General features: G+C 33.7%; 1 protein-coding gene across 8 annotated transcripts in view; it reads left to right on the top strand.

The window, feature by feature from the left end:
* Positions 1-21,795, top strand: part of ADAMTS20 (ADAM metallopeptidase with thrombospondin type 1 motif 20) — a 209,498-nt gene that overhangs the window by 48,968 nt on the left and 138,735 nt on the right. For 5 of the 8 annotated variants that reach the window (XM_054527154.2, XM_054527149.2, XM_054527151.2 and 2 more), the window contains 4 exons: positions 5,591-5,850; positions 14,682-14,765; positions 15,305-15,429; positions 17,167-17,207. In XM_054527154.2, coding sequence (XP_054383129.1) covers positions 5,591-5,850; positions 14,682-14,765; positions 15,305-15,429; positions 17,167-17,207 — 510 coding nt within the window. Of the gene's footprint in view, positions 1-5,590; positions 5,851-14,681; positions 14,766-15,304; positions 15,430-17,166; positions 17,208-21,795 lie in introns of those variants that run through there. The other 3 variants (XM_054527153.2, XM_054527150.2, XM_054527155.2) reach the window with 2 other exon arrangements.

The following is a 21,795-nucleotide window of genomic DNA, read 5'->3' as shown; positions in this document are numbered from 1 at the left end:
GGCCCTAGTGTCTGTTGTTCCATTCTTTGTGAACTTGAGTTGTCATCATTTAGCTTCCACTTGTAAGTGAGAACATGCAGTATTTGGTTTTCTGTTCCTGCATTAGATTGTTAAGGATAATGGCCTCCAGCTTCATCCATGTCCCCCAAAAGATACCTCATTCTTTTTTATGGCTGCATAGAATTCCATGGTGTATATATACCATGTTTTCTTTATCCATTCTGTCATTGATGGACATTTAGGATTATGAATAATGTGGCAATCTTTCATTATTTTAGTTTGCACAGAAACCATCTTTTCTAGTTTAGTCTCTGTCAGCCTGATTTCTTCAAAACATAGTGCTTTCTTAATTGAATTGTGTTATTTTTTACTTATTATTGTTAGCCATTGAGATATATAATTTCTTAGCACTTAGGCTAGACAGACTTTGGGAGATTCTTCAGGCAGTGAGATATTAACAGGCAGTAGAAGATAAGATGGGATTTCTTCTTCTGCTAGAGACAAGTGGTAAATTATTTGACAAGAGGGATGCTTTCTTTTGAGGAGTGTGGAGAAGGCTTTTCTCTTCTTAGATGAGGGCTGCTTGTAGTCCCACATTGCAAATCACATCCAGTGCTGCTACATCAGCTGGCATAGTCAGCCTTTCCCAGAATAGGATGCCACATATGGACAAGGAAAGCATCTCTTGCTGAAGCTTTGTTCATTATCGCTTCCCCCACCCCAGCTTTATTGATGCATAATTGATTGATAAAAAATGTATATATTCAAGGTATACATCATGATGATTGATATATGTATACATGCAAAATGATTACCACAATCAAATTAATTAACACATCATCACCTCACAGAGTTACCAATGTGTATGTGTGTGGTGAAAACACATAAAAGCTATTCTCTTAGCAAATTTCCATTAAATAAGACAGTATTATTAATTATAGTCACTATGCTGTACATTCAATTTCCAGACGTTATTCATCCCATAACTAGAAGTTTGTATGTCTGACCAGCCTCTCCTCATTTCCCTCACTCCCCAGCTCCTGACAACCACTGTTCTACCCTTTGTGAAGCTTAGTTCTTGTCCTTTCTAGTTTTCTCCTGTGGACAGATATTTGGGTTGTTTTTAGGTTTGACTATTATGAATAAAAGTGCTATAAACATTCTTTGAAACATTTTTTAATTGTGGTAAAAAAAAAAAAAAAAAAAAAAAAAAAAAAAAAGGTGGCCGGGTGCGGTGGCTCACGCCTGTAATCCCAGCACTTTGGGAGGCCAAGGCGGGCAGATCACGAGGTCATGATATCGAGACCAGCCTGACCAACATGGTGAAACCCTGTCTCTACTAAAAATACAAAAATTAGCTGGGCATGGTGGCACACGCCTGTTATCCCAGCTACTCAGGAGGCTGAGGCAGGAGAATTGCTTGAACCCGAGAAGCAGAGGTTGCAGTGAGCCGAGATTGCGCCACTGCACTCCATCCAGCCTGAGGCGAGACTCTGCCTCAAAAAGAAAAAAAAAAAAAAGGTAACATGAGATTTGCCATCTTAACCCTTTTTACGTGTACACTTCAGTAGTGTTAAGTATATTCACATTGTTATGCAACAGGTCTCCAGGTCTTTTTCATCTTGCAAACTGAGACTATATCCATTCACAACTCCCCATTTTCCCTTTCTCTATCCCCTGGTAACCACCAGTATACTTTTTGTTTCAATGAATTTTACTATTTTAAGTATCTCATTTAAGTAATATCATACAAGATTTTTAAAAAACTGGCTTATTTGACTTAGCATAATGACTTCAAGTTTCATTCATGTTGTCATATGTCACAGCATGTCCTTCCTTTTTTTGGTTGTTGTTGTTGTTTTTGTTTGTTTGTTTTAGAGGTGGAATCTCATTCTTACCCAAGCTGGAGTGCAGTGGTATATCATAGCTCACTGTAGCTTCAAACTTGGAGGCTCAAGTGATCCTCCCACCTCAGCTTCCAGAGTGGCTGGAACTACAGGTGCATGCCACCACACATGCCTTCCTTCCTTTTTTATACTGAATAATATTTCATTGTATGTGTATATTACATTTTGCTTATTTATTCCTTTGTTAATGGACATTTGTGTTGCTTCTACTTCTTAGCTATTGTAAATAATACTGCAATGAACATGGGTGTACAAATAGCTCTTCAAGACCCTGCTTTCATTGTTTTTGGATATTTACCCCAGTAGGATTGCTGGATCATATGGTAGTTTTATTTTTATTTCTTAAGGAACGTCCATATTGTTTTCTGTAGTGGTTATACCATTTTACAACCCTACCAACAGTGCATAAGGTTTCCAATTTCTCCACATACTTGTCAACATTTGTTATTCTCTCTTTCTCTCTGTTTGTGTGTGTGTGTTTAATAGTAGCCATTCTTATGAGTGTGAAGTGATATTGTGGTTTTGATTTGCATTTCTTTAATGATTAATTGTGCTGAGCATCTTTTCATATGTGTGTTGATAATTTGTATAATGTAATTGGGAAAGTGTTTATGCAAGTCTTTACTCATTTTTAATCAGGTTGTTTTCCTGTTGTTGAGTTGTAGGAATTTTTTTTATATTCTAGATGTTAATTCCTTGTCAGATATATAGTTTGTAAATATTTTCTCCTAATCCATAGGCTGCTTTTTTGCTCTGTTGATTGTGTCCTTTGAACAATAATTTTTTAAGTTTGACGTAGTCCCATTTGTCTATTTTTGCTTCTGTTGCATGTGCTTTTGATGCCATATCCAATAAATCACTGCCAAATCCAATGTTATGAAACACTTTCTCTATGTTTTCTTCTAGGAGGTTTAATATTTTGGGTCTTTTAGATTTGTAACTCATTTTGAGTTAGTCTTTCTATATTGAGTGGTCTTGGCACTCTTGTCAAAAATCATTTGATCATATACACAAGGGTTTATATCTGGGGTCTCTATTGCAGTTCATCAGTCTATGTATTTGTTTTGCTGTGAACTTATACCAGTTTTCTTGTGAATGTATGTTTTCCTTCTCTTAGATAAATACCTAGGGGTGGAACTGCAATGTCATAGGGTAGATGCATGTCTAATTTAAAATTTGCCAGATTGGTTTTCAAAGTGATTGTACCACTAGGTATTATTGCTCTTTGTAATTTTAGTCATTCTGATAGGTAGAATCATATTTTTTTTTGTCTCTTGGTTGAATTGGTATTGAAGCACCTAAAGATGCCTGAAATTTTATCTTTACTATGTTGTTAATTTATTTTTTGCCTCTTTAAAGTAGAGTGAAAGCTTTATGGGTGCTATTTGCTCCTCAATACCTAAATGTTTCCTGATATGGATTAGACACACAATATTTCCTTTAAATTAACAAATAAATCAAAGCATAAATATTTATCTTTTCCTTGATTGAGATTTCTATATATCAGGTATATCTGGGATCTCCTCTATGGTCCAGTACTTGGTCATGGATATTTTAGTGGCCAAGTCACTTCAGGAGAAAATGGCAGGAAAAAGTTTTAGGATTGCACAATTTGTCAAATTTCCAGAATTTCCCACTGAGATAAATTTTAAAACCTAGGAACATAGCAATATTAAAAGCTAGATGTTTTTAGGAATTAGAAAAAGAAGTTCATAGACACTTTTCAAAAGAAGACATACAGGTAGCCAACAAGCATATGAAGAAATGCCCAACATCACTAATCATTAGAGAAATGCACATCAGAACCATGATGAGATACCATCTCACATCAGTCAGAATGGCTATTACTAAAAAATAAAAAAATAATAGATGCTGATGAGGTTGTGGAGAAAGGGGAATGTTTACACACTGCTGGTGGGAGTGTAAATTAGCTCAGCCATTGTGGAAAGCAGTGTGGCAATCCCTCAAAGAACTAAAAACAGAATTACCATTCATCCCAGCAACCCCGTTATTGGGCATATACCCAAAGGAATATAAATTGTTTATAAAGACACATGCATGCATATGTTCACCGCAGCACTATTTAAAGTAACAAAGACATGGAATCAGCCTAAATGCCCATCAGTGGTAGACTAGATAAAGAAAATGGTGGTACATATATACTATGGAATATTATGTAGTCATAAAAAGAATAAGATCATGTTCTTTTCAACAACATGGATGGAGCTAGAGACCATTATCCTTAGCAAACTAATGCAGGAACAGAAAACCAAATACTGCATGTTCTCACTTGTATGTGGGAGCTAAATAACAAGAATACAAAGACACAACAAGTAAAAGACACCTGGGCCTACTTGAGGGTGGATGGTAGGAGGAGGGAGAGGATCAGAAAAAAACAAATATGGGATAACATGCTTAGTACCTGGGTAACGAAATAATCTGTGCACCAAACTCCCATGACACGAGTTTACCTGCAGAGCAAACCTGCACATGTATGCCTGAACCTAAAATAAAAGTTAAATAGAAAAAAAAGAATAAGACAAATAAAATTTTTTATATTAATTAAAAAAAATCATCTGCGGAAACTTAATGTCTAAAGCATTCCATTTCTTTCTTATAGCCATAGGATTACATTCGTACTTAAAATGAATTATTTTAATAACAATGAAATATGTTTTTATATTTATATCTAATTCTTATAATGCAGCCATGTCTTTGTTATTGATTATTTTGGTATTGATTATTTGGTTTATAAACTATCCAGGACCTTTATTTCTTCTCACTTGACTCCTTTGGTCTGCTTTTCTATTGAAAATACCACCATCAAACAATTGGCAGAAAAATTAGCCCAGAAAAAGAGGAAGAAGTAAAGAGGAAAGGAGAGGAACAAAATGAAGGGGAGAGAAATAGGACAAGCACCTGTGCAGCCTATGAATTTTTTTTCCATTAGGGCAATTAATTAAGATTTAAATGCATAGGCATAAATGTGTAAGTTTCTGTAAGTGCGTAGGACTTAAATGCATATTACTTCACTGTAATAATCTTTAATGTTTAATTATTTTTCATGCAGTATTTATATATAAGCAAACATAATAAATCAGGTATTTTGTATAATCAAGTATTAAAAAATTTATAGGAACATTTGCCTTTCTGGATTCAATAGATTCACCCACATATTGTTATTTTGCTTAATTTTCTGTTGTTCTTGGTGCTTTTCGCATGTAGTATAAAGAAAGTTTGTTTTGTTCTATATTTTATGAAGTTTCACCCTACAAAATGTTACTACTCTGTAATGAGATTAAATGTCATTGTTGACTTGAAAACCTAATTTACATACTGAGAAAAACATAAGAAGTCCTGGATATTTTTATTTTCTACTTGGTAGTTAATAAATGCTTTTGAATAGTCATACCTTCCTTTTCAAATATGACTTAGATAAAATTTCTTGTTGGTAAAATCTAAGAAAATGTGAACTTTTGCAAACTTTTTATTACTATAAAAAAGCAATCTTTATGATAATGCTGTACAATACTATTTTAAATAATAATTTCTCTTTGTCCTTTTATTTTCACGTTAGGAACAGATATGTAAGTATTAAATATTTTTGGCTGCTCTATTTTTTGCGATATTTTTGGTCACATTCAATTTAATGGCTCTGCATTATATTCTTTTTTTCTCCCTAGAAAGTCAAATAAAGAAAACCAGTTTACCCTTTCAAACCTACAGCAACATGAATGAAGATGTTAATGTAATGAAAGAAAGAGTTTTAGGACACACATCAAAAAATGTACCATTGAAAGATGAAAGAAGTCAATTACATTCCAGGAAAAAACGTCTTGTATCATATCCAAGATACATTGAAATTATGGTTACAGCTGATGCTAAAGTGGTTTCTGCTCATGGATCGAATTTGCAAAACTATATACTGACTCTAATGTCAATTGTAAGTAAACTTAATATGACTTTTATATTTCCTAAAATGTTTAGCTTCATGAAATTTTTTCATGTCTAATTAAATTTTTTTTCCAAACTCTTTAGATGTAATTTTGTATCTAGGTTTAAGCCAAAAATAAGATTTCATTGAAGTTTAGTTTAGAGGTATAGCAAGTATCCTATTCTGTTACTTGGACACCTTTCTAAAACATTTAAAAATCCCCAAAACCGCTTATAGAAAATGCTTGAATTATTCTTTACTTCATCACATGAATGGCTTCTGCCCTCTAGTGACAGGACTATCCTAGTTGCATTGATCTTTTCGCTCTTTGAATCTGAATTTTAAAACCTTACCCTATTTCTGCACAGAGGGGAGAAGATACTATTTTTATTATGGCTATATTCTCCAAATCAGAAATTTGGATGCATAATATTTTAAGTTATACATGTATTTATGGCGATAAAGGGATAGGCTATTACTAATAGAACAGTCCTAACAAATTTGGAATATAAGGTCACAATAATTCTAAGGGTCCTTGATCTGATGTTATTATCTTTTTCAAGCAGTGGTAGTGCTAGTACCCATAGAACTGAATTCTAGAGCTAGTGAAGGGTGTCAATCCTGTGTTAGTGGCATCACCCTTCATCCTTATGTGTGTGTGTGTGTGTGTGTGTGTGTGTGTGTGTGTGCGTGCATATCCCTCTCCACCACCCTGGGACATTCCTGAATTAGGCCTGTTATTTTAGAGTAATCACTAAGGGTAGCCCTTTTCATGCTAGTTTAGTTGATGAATTATTGGCCAGGTGTGGTGGCTCACACTTGTAACCCCAGCACTTTGGGAGGCTGAGGTGGGAGGATCACCTGAGGTCAGAAGTTCGAGACCAGCCTAGCCAACACAGTGAAACCTCATCTCTACTAAAAATACAAAAAATTAGCCAGGCGTGGTGGTGAGTGCCTATAATCCTAGCTACTCGGGAGGCTGTGGCAGGAGAATCGCTTGAACCCGGGAGGCAGAGGCTGCAGTGAGCTGAGATCGTGCCATTGCACTCCAGCCTTGGCAACAAGAGTGAAACTATGACTCAAAAAAAAAAAAAGAATTACATAGCCACCTATTTATAGATTCAGGGTATTTGGAACATATCTCATTGCTGGAAGTACTTCTATTCACATATAGGGAATTCAGGCCCACTTGGTTGAAAAAACTTAGCAAGGGCATATCTATAGGACATTGTAAATTTCTCTTAGCTAGATCCCAGTTCATTGTGACATGAAGATCATAAGATACAGTCATTTTTCTAAAATATGACATTTTACCTGAAATTCTTATTGTTATACCATAGTCTACGTTGCCTAAACACAGTATATGATACAGCGTGGATACTCAATAAATAGTTACTGAAAGAATGAATGGAGACATGGTTAAAGTATTAATAAAAGTAACATTGTTTTTTCAGAATTCAGTGCATTGTGATAAATAAAAACAGAAATATACAACCTGATTTTTTGAAATTGTGTAAAATTGACCCTTATTTTTTTAAATGACAACAGAAGTATAGATAGAAATTTATTCTAATTACTTTTTTTAAATTCTGAATTTGAAGTAAAATTACCTACATGTGTTACCTAGATGTATAATTATCTAAATGTTGGTATGGCAAACTCTAAATTATTAAGGGATTCTAATGAAAACTATGGTGTGGAGGATGTCAATTGATATGTACAAGATTGTATCAATTATATGGAACACTGGGATACACTTTGCAATAGAAAATGGTTAAAAGAGATGGCATTCATTAAGAAAGTTGGGGCTTGGCGTAGTGGCTCACGCCTGTAATCCCACCACTTTGAGAGGCCGAGGCATGCAGATTACCTGAGGTCAGGAGTTTGAGACCAGTCTGGCCAACATAGTGAAACCATGTCTCTACTAAAAATACAAAAATTAGCCAGTCGTGGTGGCACATGTCTGTAATCCCAGCTACTTGGGAGGCTGAGGCTGGAGAATCGCTTGAGCCCAGGAGACAGAGGTTGCAGTGAGCCGAGATCATGCCACCGCACTCCAGTCTGGCCAACAGACTGAGACTCGCTCTCAAAAAAAAAGCAATAAGGAAAGAAAGTTGGGTGGGAGAGATACTGAAGAAAAATACTAGATTTGATGGATTTTAAAACATGGTAAATGACAGATAACTATTGTCAGTGCTTTGGGCATACTGACTAGAAGGAATAAAGGAATAAACACAGGACTAATTTTGGAATAGTTTCATGCATTCTTGGTGACATCACCACCCTCAGAAAGGTTTTGTTATCTATATTTTACATAAAAATCAGTATTGGCCAGGCGCCATGGCTCACGCCTGTAATCCCAGCACTTTGGGAGGCCAAGGCGGGTGGATCATGAGATCAAGAGATAGAGACCATCCTGGCCAACATGGTGAAACCCCGTCTCTACTGAAAACACAAAAATTAGCTGGGCGTGGTGGCGCGTGCCTATAATCCCAGCTACTCGGGAGGCTGAGGCAGGAGAATCGCTTGAACCTGGGAATCAGAGGTTGCAGTGAGCCGAGATCGTGCCACTGCACTGCAGCCTGGTGACAGAGCAAGATTCTATCTAAAAAAAAAAAAAAATCAGTATCATCACTTTTAGAAGATACTGTGACATACTTTGAGATAACTAAAGTTCTCCATGGAAGGTTTAAAGCCAGAGTTAATTGAAGGGAATGGAGACAGACCATTTGACTTCATGGAAAGCAAATCTGCATCTGAGATTGCTTGAAACAACAGACCAATGCATGTGCTTATCATTTTCTGGATTTTTAGGCCTAGTAGAAAGAGAGCAGTTTTCTGTTGAAGACAGAATTTTTATAGACACAGTCATCTGGTTTGTATTAAGCTTTGGTTCTTAGGGAGATAGATGCAGCAGAGTTGAGGAAAAGGTGTGCATTCCAAATATAAGTGGGGTAGGAGGAAAAATTAAGGAGGGTAAGTCTCCCTTTTGAGATACTTTGAGTTTTTGTATATGCTTTCTTTCTTCCTAAGAAGACCAATTTCAGATGACTTCTAAGCTACCTGTGTTTAGTGCTTTTCTTCTCTCTCACTGAAAGAATGTTCAAATGAGGACATAGGAAAATTAGTAGACCCTATGATTCTGTACATAAATTATTGTTTTATTGGTTAAAAAACAGTGATCACAACTATATTTATGGTTGCAAAAATATTAAAGGTGAAAGAGAACTTAAGAGAAAGGGTGACAAACTCTCCCTGTTTTACCTGGAACTTGATCAATTTTGGTATTGAGTCTCACGTCCTTGGAAACCCTTCAGTCCTGAGCAAGCTGGGACTGTTGATCACACTATGTAGCGATCAAATCCAGTCCAACTTGTTTTATTGCTACTTGTTAAGTCCATTTCAAAAACCACTTTAAAGAGGTAAGAGAAATGCTATTTGCACATAAGTGTCCACAGATATTTCCAGTTTAGGAAGGAGCTGTTCAGGTTTTGCATATTTTTTCCAGTTTTTAGAAGGCACTAACTGCATTTATTCAAACATACACATGGATTATTGGTGATATTCTGTATGGTAATTTAGGAAAAGGTCAAGACAATGTGACATAGGCTTGCTATATGATAAAGACAAGTTCAAAGTGATGAAAAATAATTTTTGTCATTGAGCTCCAGATATAATGGGGGAAATAAGGGAATGCTTTCAGGATTAAGCAAATGGATTACATACACAACTTAGATTATTTATCCTTACTCATCCTGCACAAAGTAAACAATTGTGCTATCTTCTTAAACTTTTTCTTTGCTTTCAACAATTTAACGAAATACGTGAGTGCAGTGATATTGAAATAAAGAATGTGACTTAATTCACTTTTTAGGTGCCCTTAATGTTGTTGGAATAGCCTAGAGACCCTTCTGACTTAAAGGTTTCTGGAATTAACATTAAAATTAGTGAGGAAGAACACATTTGTGATGTATAATATATCTAGTGAAATAGTGTTTGTGTTAAATAAGCAGAGATACTCAGCTGCTATTCTAAAACCTTTATTCATAGGGAATTTGGTTTATATAATAATTTATATATGCATTATTAAGCTACTAAAATGTATGTAAACTAGAGCAGTTTTTTCTTCAGTATATTTATTTCGATACTCAATTTATTATTTAATAGACCTTAAATATTTAATAAGTATTAAAGACTTCCACACTTCATTATGTTTGTAAAGGTTTGACTCTATAATAGTCACCCTGTTGCAGATTTAATAATATAAATTTAAGGAGCATCACGTAATCCTCAAGAATTAACCCTTTCATTAAAATATGGTTACTATTATTAGAGGCATATATCAACTAAAAACCCTCATTTGCATTACATTGACTTATACCATTACTTTCAATTTTGTTAGTTGCTTTTACTGACGTTATTAGGATGTGGAAGATTTTTAACTATATTAAAATAAAAACTAATGATATGCTTTCATACTTCAGGTATAACCATTTATATTACTTTTCCCTTCAATTTAGTGCTCTGCATATTCTTAATTATTTGCACATACTCACTTTGTATGCATGTAGAATTTCATCATTTTCAATTTAAAAATGAAAAGATCTTTCCAAAAAAGTAAAGAGTCATGATCTTTGTAAACAAAATTTGTTTGTCAAAATCAGTTTTTTATAGATGACTTTGTACTTCTTAATGAAGGTGGCCTGTGAACATACCATATGTGAATGTTTGCTAAAGCTCTATCTAGAAATTATTTTCAAAATGGTTGGTAAGTTAATGGTGATAGCAATTTGTTTCATGCTTTGTATGAAGTATATTTTGCCTAGAATTTTCTTAAAGATTTCAACAATACAATTCATACCATTTCTTCTTCACCTTTCATTAAATATCCATGAAAGAATAATATTTACTATTTTATGAAACCTATAAACAAGTAAGAACTACTTATGTGAAGGAAATTAACATTTAAGTAATAAAATATTAAATACATTTTAAGTAGATCAATAAAAATTTGAATACATAGCACTCTAAAATGTAGTGATTAAGGTAATATATTGAAAATATTACAAGGCTTTTAGAATAGGATGATATGTTAGAAATCTGGTCTGGTGTTTCCTAAAGTGTAGTCTATGGAATGGAATATTAGTCCTGTGATATGCTCCATGGTGGGGGGCTAAGGACTGTGATCATATAGTTGCATGAAATGCTGTATATAATATCTCTGTCTCATAGATTTAATATATGTATGTGTGTGTGTATGTGTGTTAACCTATTCAAGATTCCATGAAGTTATCTAATTATTTTAGCTCATTTTTCAAACTGTGGAATGATTTTGTTCTTTAAAACAAATGTCTTTCAGAACTTTTCCCAACAGCACCTGGTTAATATTAATCCAATATGCAAGGACATTGTGACCCAAGGGTACCCAGTGCCTCAACATGGATATTAAGGACATTAAGACAAAAAAAAAGATCAACTCATTTTCCAGGGTTGAACAACTAGCTTGTAGCTACTAATAGAGCTGGAACTAAAGACCAGGTCTGCTGACTGCCTAGGACTTCTCTGAGGCCATGGGCAAGTGACCATAGCAGGACAATACCAGTGGCCAGGGGATGTGTTGCAGCAGGGTTTTGAAATGTCCTGAAATGTTTTGTACCAAGAATTAATTGGTTCAGAATGCTGAATAAAGATCAGATGAAGTAGTCAGTGCTCTAAAGCCAGACTGTACAGAATGAAAGTTGGGTTCTGTTTGCTACCAGCTGCCTAACCTTCAGTGTCTTACTTAACTTCTCTGTATCTTACTGTTCTTATCTGTAAAATAGACACTATAATAGTTCCTATCTCATAAGATTTGTTGTGATAATTAAATGAATTAATACATTTAAACTTGAATACATCTGGCACACAATAAACATTTAATAAATATTTTATGTATCATTTAATATTTACTCATTTATTATTTATAGCAAACGTAATATCCTATCATCAAGGCAGTCTAATTTGGGGTGGTAGTTTTAGGAAGGGGAGAAGTGCATTGTACATACTGCTTCAAAAATTCTCTGAGTACCAAATGGGCCTTGTGGCTATTCATTGCTTGAATCACAATTTAGCTTTATTGAATAGAGTTGTTCAATAACAGCACCTTCAAACATCTAAATATAGTTAAAGGTATACATATATCCTATATGAGCACTTAAATTATAAAGGTCAGTGAAACAATAAGAGATACAATTAGAAAAAATGAGCATGATGACATCCTTGATTATTTAATGAAATATACTATTTTAGTGTAAAAGCAAAATATCACTTTCTTTGGGGGAAGTAAAAATTATTTAAATCAAACTATCTGTTTTTGTATCTTTTACCACCAGAGGACTGTGAGTTAAGGGCAGAGATTATGCCTTGTTTAGCTCTGTATATTTAGTAAGCAACACAGGGTTTGATGGGCAATAGATATTCAGTAAGTACTAAAAGAGATAATAAAGCAATCATGCTTTTGGATACTTTGCTTCCAATTTAGACATACTGTGATAATTACTTGTACTAGAACTAGCATTATGTATATCTATATCTTTATCTGTATTATGCCTTTTCTTCTGAAAAAGCTTTATAAGTAGCAATAAGAACAATAGCCACTGTGATTGATCCCTATGATACTGGACATAATCCAAATACTATTTGCAGACCATCTCATTTATTCCTTATAGTAGCCTAGAAGTAGGTTTTATCAAATGGCTGTTAGAATTGGAATCTGTGTCCGTTTGCCTTAAATAACTATGTTTTATAGCCACTATCCACCTTGCATAACAATTGTTTGCATTATCTTTTCCTTAGTGTTACATTTAAGGATATTTTGCTGTAGTAATATATTTTAAATTATACTATCAGAATATTGGGAATTTTTTTCCAAATTCTAGCTTGCAGATTTGTGACTTTTAAATAAAGGTGCAGCATCTGTTTCCTTCCAAAACTGGAAATATTTTTGTGATTATATATTTTATAGCTGATATTATAACATCCAGATTTTCATTCATAGTCAAAATACTTGGAACAATGGATATAGTAGTTAGCCATGTAGACACCTCATAGTGCATATGCTCTTTTTTCTGTGGACTACTGGATATGCATATTATTCTGAGACACAGAAGTCTTCACAGCTGTTTTTCATTTATAGGGGAAAAAGAGCTTTTATAAATACCTTTGAGGTGTATCTTTTACCTTGTAACTTGACTTAGAAAAGCATCCACTTTTAAACTCACAGGATCAAAGGTAACTCCAAAATCATAATTACAGATGTGCTTTTTTTTCTCCATGGTAGATGTATTGTAAAACATTGCATGTAAAATGAGTATATAAATTCAACTGTAAATTCACAGCTCCTATTTTAAAGTGAGAAATACTGCATTGCTAACAGACCTGCTTGAAATCACCAATCAGCTGACCATCCCTGTGTTAACTTACTGTCAACCCCACTGGGGCTACCTCCACTCTTGCCAAAACATGCTACTACCAGAGCCAAAGTCATCGTTATAGGTACAGATGACAAACCTGTAAATATTTGATGCTGCACAGCTATAACAGTAGTAAAGATGCTGGATTATGTATTTATGCTGATACTGACCCTACAGTGTCAGCAGCTCTAAAGAGCTGCTTTTTCTGGTGGTAGTCCATTTGGCACAAGAGGCATTGGTAGCAGTCATGTTATATGCTGTGGTGAAGCAGCTTTGTCTGATAGAGTGAGGGCTCTGGTAGTGATATTCTAACAAACTGTAAGCTCCACAAGGTCAGGGCCTTTGTCCTCTTATCTATATCTGCTTCTCTAGCCAACAAAGCAACGAGTAGATACTGAACATTTCTTTATTAAACAATTGAGGGAAGTATCACACCCTGGAGCAATTGCTGTCTTGACCTAGGCAGTGGCCAACAAGAAGGTGATCTAGGGTTTAGAAGCAGTTTTTACTGCACAGGTAGCCCAGATCCAGAGTGGGATATGCCTCTAATTAACTACTGGGAGAGGCATTGGCCATGGAGGACCCTCCTACTGCAGTGGCAACCTCTATAATGGCTACAAGAAGAGAATATGAATTAGCAAATGGGATAGCACCTTGATCATGAATCATAAATGAGCCCATGCAGAGCCCATTCAGAGTGCCTAACATTCTCCAGTCCTGGAAAATTGAGGACCAGGTTGTGACTCATGAACTCTTCTAGGGCTGTTTATATGATTCTAGATGGATCTGTCTCTATGGATTCTGGTGATGCTAAACTTTAAAAATAATAACCATATTTGGAGTTGGAAATATGCAACTGTGGCCAAAAGATTAGGTGAACTACCAGAAAAGAATAGGTAAAACTTACATATTTTTATGGAATATTGTAGTTATTTATGTAAATTGTGGATTATGACACAGAATGAAGTGAATTTCTTGCTGAATCATCCATAACAGCAGTTCCAAACTCTAACATGTGTTCAGATCACTTGACATCTTGTTAAAGTGCAGACTCTGAATCATTAATCCAGGGTGGGGCCTGAGATTCTGTTTCGTATCAGCTCTAGGTTATGTGGATGCTGCTGATCCATGGATCAGTCTCAGTAGCAAGGTTTAAGATACTCAAATTTTGAGAATCTTTAAGATGCCTGGGTCTCAATCCAGCAGATTCTGATTTATTTGGTAAGTGACGTGGTCTGAACATGAGGATTTGTTAAAGCACTCTAAGAGATGGCAAGATTCCTACGTGCAGTGCAATTGGAGAATTGATACTCTGTGACTGATTTCAACTTACTTTTGAGAAGAAATATCCATTTTCAACAACTAATCCTACATTTTTTTTACATGCAGGTTGCAACAATCTACAAAGATCCAAGTATTGGAAATTTTATACACATAGTAGTAGTAAAATTAGTTATGATTCACCACGAGGAGGTAAGAAACAGGTCTAAAATTAGTAACCTTAGTTGTAGTAAGCTTTTAGTGACAATGCATAGAGATTATGGAACTCTTATTAGAAATGAGATATTTTTAAAATTTTAAAAGACTTGATTTGAGAAGGAATGAGATTACCCTTATTTGTTGTGATGGAAATAAAATAGAATGACAACAGTGTTTAACTGAGCAAAGGAAGTAACAAAAGTGAATAAACAATTCAAAAATAAAAGATTAAAAACCTTAGTATTCATTTTTATAATCCTAATGTCAGAAGATTTAGAATATAGTCGTTTTTAAAAGTTTCTTTCCTAAATATTGGATGGTTCTATTAAGAAGATCTAATTAGATTCGGTTTTGATCAGAATGTTTTAGATATTGCTAAAATACGTTATAGTTAATACATGAAGAAGAGATGCTGTCACTCCTTCATTTGCCTGTGAGAATGCTATTTGATAAATTGTGCAGATGCTGATAAACTTGGAAGGAAAAGAGGACATTAATATTTTGACATAGTATTGCTTGCTTATTTTGCATAGGAAGGACCAGTCATTAATTTTGATGGTGCTACCACATTAAAGAACTTTTGTTCATGGCAACAAACTCAGAATGACCTTGATGATGTTCACCCTTCCCACCACGACACTGCTGTTCTTATCACTAGGTATGATTATAGAAATAACCCTTCCCATACAATCCTTTACTCTTCCCTCCTGCATGACTGATACTTCTTAATTCTTTGTTGATAATACACAGAAATGTTCTATAAGAATTTATATTACAGAAGAAACTATCGAATAAAAGCATTCCTCTATTCTTTCAAACCAGAATACTAGTTAGTTCTCTAGGAAATTAGCAATGTCAGGTTGCTGAGTAATGGTTTGATCTAAACAAAACAATTCCCTTATGATATTAGTGACAGAATGAGAGAATTAAGAAATTAACATAGTTATGGAACTGACAGCAGGTTTTGTTCATTCCCTTCTTGGTATTTCAGTTGCTTGGAAAGAAGAGCAACTTTGTTCTTCTTTCATTTGTCCACTTTTTGGACTCCCTTTGCTTTTAAAAATCTGTTTATCTGTTCCTTGTTTTGATGCTTAATGCCTGCCTTAATTACCAGGCTACCTTTGCTAGGGTTGTTCTCAAACCTACTTATTTATATGAAAAACAGCTTCTGCTATTATAAAATTATTACTCATTTTACAAGCAATACTACACATTGTTAATTTACACCTTTCTTTCAGCAACAGTGATACTACCAGAATATATAAATCCTAGATTTGATATTTGGATGACTAACAAAAGAAATCCTTTATTTAGGCATCGCACTCAAAGAAATCTCAGCTTTCTAGAATCCTGAAATGAAAAACTTCAGCCAATGTAAAATAGCTAACATGTAGTTCATGTACAGTTATGTGTTGCTTAATGATGGGGACACATTCCAAGAAATGCATCATTAGGCGATTTAGTCTTTCTGCAAACATAATAGAGTGTACTTATGCAAACCTGGATGGTGTAGCCTACTACACACCAAGGCAATATGGTATAGCCTACTGGCCCTAGGCTACAAACCTGTACAGTATGTTACTGTACTGAATACTACAGGCATTTGTAACACAATAGTAAGTATTTGTGTATCTAAACCTATCTAAACATAGAAAAGGTACAGTATAAATATGGTATTATAATCTTATAGGACCGATGTCATATATGCAGTCCATTGTTGACTGAAACATGTCAACAATGCAAATTATTATGCAGTGCATGACTGTACTTTAATCTCTTTTCAAAACTAAAGTAGAATTGATTTAATTTTATACATAGTATTATGTTATATATAGTCCATGGTTCTTCCTTGGATTGTAGTTAAAAGCCAAGCAGGAGAGATTGGAGATAGCAGATTAAATATGGGAGGAAGAAAGGGCTATGAGAAAGAGGTGATAAGAAAGGAGACACAAGAATTGTCAAATTGAATGGCCATGGACTAAGTAATGCAGAAGCAAAAAAAATTTAGCAACTTGGTAACACCTGAGAACACCATTATTTTGCATGAGAGAATGATAACTGAAGCTCATGATGACATTGAATCGTCATGAGGATAAACTATATTACATATACTGTGTAAGTAAAAGCAGAGACATTAAACATAGAAAGTTTTTCATTGAACTTGGTTAATGATTCAACTATTTACAACACTGATATTATAGTACATATTGCTTATTGATGTGGACAAATGGTGCGTTACTCTAGGTTTAGGCTCTTTGAGAGGTTAATATGAACTAGATTTTAGAAGTTAGTTTGTGGTAGTAATCATGTCATAGTTAAAGCTTCTTTATTTTTATTTTGGCTTGTTGCAAAAATATTTTCCAAAAATGCTTCAAAATAAATCTTTTATTTTAAGGGAAGACATTTGTTCATCTAAAGAGAAATGTAACATGTTAGGTAAGTTATTTTGTCAATTAAGTTTAGCTTATGTAATTGTTTGTTGAATTATTTACAATAATGTTTAGGCTATTTTCCATTTATTTTATATTTTAGTAATTTTGATTAATTATCTTGATAAATTATTACACTTGTCACTTATTTCATTCTGCTGCCGTAAATTTTACAAAATGATAAGAACTAACATTTATTTGCAAATTACTAAATCAAATGCTGTGCATGAGAAATAATACATAACCACCTATATGCCAGTTTAAAGGGAAATAATAAAATGAATAGCCATGAATTCACCATTAGATTTAAGTTAGAACTTTGCCACTACTATTGCTTGGTCTATGCTCAGTCATTTTCCATCACTCTACTTTTCCCCATGAGGTAGCCAATAGCATGAATTTTGTGTTTACCAATTCCTTCTGTCTCTTGAAAAATAGTTTTATTACATATATATGTTCCTAAACAAAAACTATTTGCTTTTATTACATATATATGTGTTCCTAAACAAAAATCACTTTTGCTTATTTTTGAATTCTGTAGTCAAAGTTCATGCATTTTCACTGTTATATATTTCATCTACAGTTTATATATCTATATCATATTAGTGTGTATTTGGGCTGATTCTGCTTTTTTGTGTCATGAACTTCACTGGAAGAGCTAGGGTATATCCCTAGGATTAAGATGCCTGTGCCATTAAGTGAGCTAATATTCACATTTATAAGATATAGCAAATTATTTTCTAAAGCGGTTCTACCAATTTTTACATTTATCAGTAAACATTCCTCTTGATTATATCTTTATAAATACTGGGTATCTTCAGATTTCTCATTTTTTTAGTCTAAATGTAATATATTTTATTACCATGAGAATTTTCTTTTCACTGATTGCTAATGAATTCAAGCGTCTTTTCATATATTTGTATTTCTTTTTCTGTAAGGAATGAAATCAATGAAAGAAACATTGCCCACATTTGTGGTGTGGTATATGTTGCTTTCTTACTGCTTTTCAGGTATTCTTGATAACTTCCTGACACCAAATCCTTTGTGGTTTATACATATTACAAACATCTTTTAGCAGTTTGTTGGTTTGTTGTCATTCTTTTATGTGTGAAAATATAAAATGTAGCTGAATTTATAAACCTATTCTTTTAGAGTTAGTTTTTTGTTTCTTCTTTAAGAAACCATTGTGTAACTCAAGGTCTAAACATATTATCCTGTTTTCTTGTAAATATTTTAAAATTTATCCTTTAACATTTAAATCTCTAATCCATTGGGGTAATTATTTTTGATATCATATTAGGTAGAGATTTAGTTTTATTCCTTTAAAAAAATTCAAATAAATATCCTTTATTAAAGAAAAAAAGGAATATTATTAAGCACCAAAACTGTATGCTGTTACATTGCATGTACAATAAGTGAAAGGTGATTGCAGTACCTGGTGTACTGGTACTTAACTCTGAAGTTATGTATAACAAATAGGAAACACAAAGCAATACAATATAGTAATTACAATGTAGAAAAGTTGCACTAAAGAGCCAAAGGCAACAGTCAAAACAATTATTGGAGATTTCATAGTATTGCTATAAATGTTTGTTTAGTTTTTTCTTTATACTTTCAATACATTAGAATGTTAAGTATATTTAAGTATTGTAAATTTGCAAGAGTAGGCACTTACAATACACTATGCACATTGTTTATTTAACGTAATGGTGTTAAAGCAATCCTTATAAGCCAAGCACAATGTGCTGCTCTTTTGCTTCTACCTTTATAATATTGTACAAAGCTAGTAAATGGTGAATGCCAATAAAATTTTCATTTACCTGGAAATGCTACAAAACATGTCAGTCTCCTTAGCTCGAATGGGTATTATTCATGCAAAATGATGTGTAGTCTTGAAATTTTCATAAACTCATTATTTCACACTTGACAAGACATGCAATACAGTGAGAAATTCAACAAGGCAGTGGAAATTCTATCAAAGAAGTTCGAAGTCACTGTGTGGGTTGCATCATCTACTCCCACAGATAAAGAGAAAATGCCACCTGCGATTATGGAGACTTCTTAAAACCAATATAATTAATATTTGGAAAAGCTGGAATAACTTGTTATACCCCTTGATGGTTAAGCATATAACACATAAGTTAAAAAAAAAGCCAAAGACTTTTCCTTGTTAAACCTGAACTCTATAACCACATCCATACCTTTTGTTTTCATCTAAACATTACCTTTTAACATCTTTCCTTCCCTCACTCAACTCCCCAAATTGAACCACTCTGAAAAATCAGTTGTACCTGATTTAAAAACAACAACAACAACACAAAAACAAAAGAACTCTTCTTCTAACCCTCAAAATAAACAACTGCTTTGAAGTTCACTGTGAAATTACATTCATAATCCTTTTTTATTTGAGTAACCAATTCCCCAAACTATACATTGAATAATTCCTCTCTTTTTCTTAGAATCTGCAATGTCATATATAAAATGTCGGTATGCACTTGAGTCTGCAACATCATGCCACCATTTTATGGGGCCATACTTGCTATTTATCCATGCATCAGTTCCATAATATTTTCATTTTTATAGTTCTATAATAAATATTAATCAGTGGGGTATATACCACCAGCTTATTTTCTTTAAGAATATTTTGGCTATTTTTGGACTTTTGTTCATCTATGGAAGTTTTAGAATCAGCATGTCAAGTTCTGAAAACATTTATCTGTCCGTTTAAGTAAGACTTTTAAAATGTCATTCAATAATAAATTATTTTCTTTCATTGTGTCATGTACAACTTTTGGTAGACTTTAATTTTTTAATTTATTAATTTTTTTATTTCAATAGCTTCATGGGTGCAAGTGGTTTTTGGTTACATAGATTAATTATATAGTGGTAAAATCTTAAGATTTTAGTGCACCCATCACTTGAGTAGTGTACATTGTACCTAATAGGTAGTTTTTCACTCCTCACCCCCATCCCACCCTCCCACCCTTTCCTCTTCCGAGCTTCCAGTGTCCATTGTACCACTCTGTATGCCTTTGCATACCCATAGCTTAGTTTCCACTTATAAGTGAGAACATGTGGTATTTGGTTTTTGATTCTTGAGTAACTTCACTTAGAACAATGCCTCCAGTTCCATCCAAATTGCTACAAAAGACATTATTTCATTCTTTTTGTGTGTGTGTCTGAGTAGTAATCCATGGTGTATATGTACCACATTTTCTTTGCCCACTCATCAGTTGATGGACACTTAGGTAATTTTGCAGTTGTGAATTCTGCTGAGATAGCATATTTGTGCAGGTGTCTTTTTGATATAGTGACTTCTGTTCCTTTGGGTAAATACCCAGTAGTGGGATTATTGGATCAAATGGTAGATCTATTTTTAGTTCTTTGAGAAATCTGCATACTATTTTCCACAGAGGTTATACTAACTTACATTCTTATCAGCAGTGAACTAGCACTTCTTTTTTACCACATCTATGCCAATATCTGTTGTTGTTTGACTTTATAATAATGGCCTTTCTGGTTGGGGTAAGATGGTATCTCATTGTAGTTTTAATTTGCATTTTCCTGATATTAGTAATGTTGAGCATTTTTTCATATGTTTGTTGGCCAATTGTATATCTCCTTTGAGAAATGTCTGTTCATGTCCTTTGCTCACTTTTTAATGGGATTATTTGTTTTCTTGCCAATTTGTTTGAGTTTCTTGTAGATTATGGATATTAGTCCTTTGTCACATGCATAGTTTGCAAATATTTTCTCCCACTCTGCATTGTCTTTTTACTCTGATGATTATTTCTTTTGCTATGCAGAAGCTTTTGAATTTAATCAGGTTCCATTTATTTATTTTTGTTTTTGTTACATTTGCTTTTGGGGTCTTAGTCATAAATTCTTTGCCTAGGCCAATGTCCAGAAGAGTTTTTCCTAAGTTTTCTTCTAGAATTTTTATGGTTTCAAGTCTTAGATTTAAGTATTTAATCCATCTTGAGTTGATTTTTGTATAAGGTGAAAGAGAAGGATCCAGTTTCATTCTTCTACATGTGGCTATCCAACTTTCCCACCACCATTTATTAAATAGGGTATTCTTTCTCCAATTTATGTTTTTGTATGCTTTGTCAAAAATCAGTTAGTTGTAAGTATTTGGCTTTATTTGTGTGTTTTCTATTCTGTTCCATTGGTCTATGTGTCTGCTTTTATACCAGTACCATACCGTTTTGGTTACTATAGCCTTGTAGTATAGTTTGAAGCTGGGTATGTGTTGCTTCCAGGTTTATTCTTTTTGCTTAGGATTGCCTTAGCTACTGGGTTCCTGTTTGGTTATATATGAATTTTATAATTGTTGTTTTATAATTCTTTGAAAAATTATATTGATATTTTGATAGAAATGCATTGAATCTGTAGATGTTTTTGGCAATATGGTCATTTTCAATGATATTAATTTTTCCAGTCCATGAGCATGGGATGCATTTCTGTTTGTTCCATTTTTTACTCATCTATGTTTTCTTTCAGCAGTGTTTTATAGTTCTCCTTGTTGCAATTTTCCACCTCCTTGGTTAAGTGTATTCCTAGGTATTTTATTTTATTTTTTGCAGCTGTTGTAA

The sequence above is a fragment of the Pongo abelii genome, chromosome 10, assembly GCF_028885655.2.
Source record: "Pongo abelii isolate AG06213 chromosome 10, NHGRI_mPonAbe1-v2.0_pri, whole genome shotgun sequence".
Classification (NCBI taxonomy): Eukaryota; Metazoa; Chordata; class Mammalia; order Primates; family Hominidae; genus Pongo; species Pongo abelii.
Note: the sequence above shows the minus strand (reverse complement) of the source record. Positions and strands in the feature narration are given on the sequence as shown.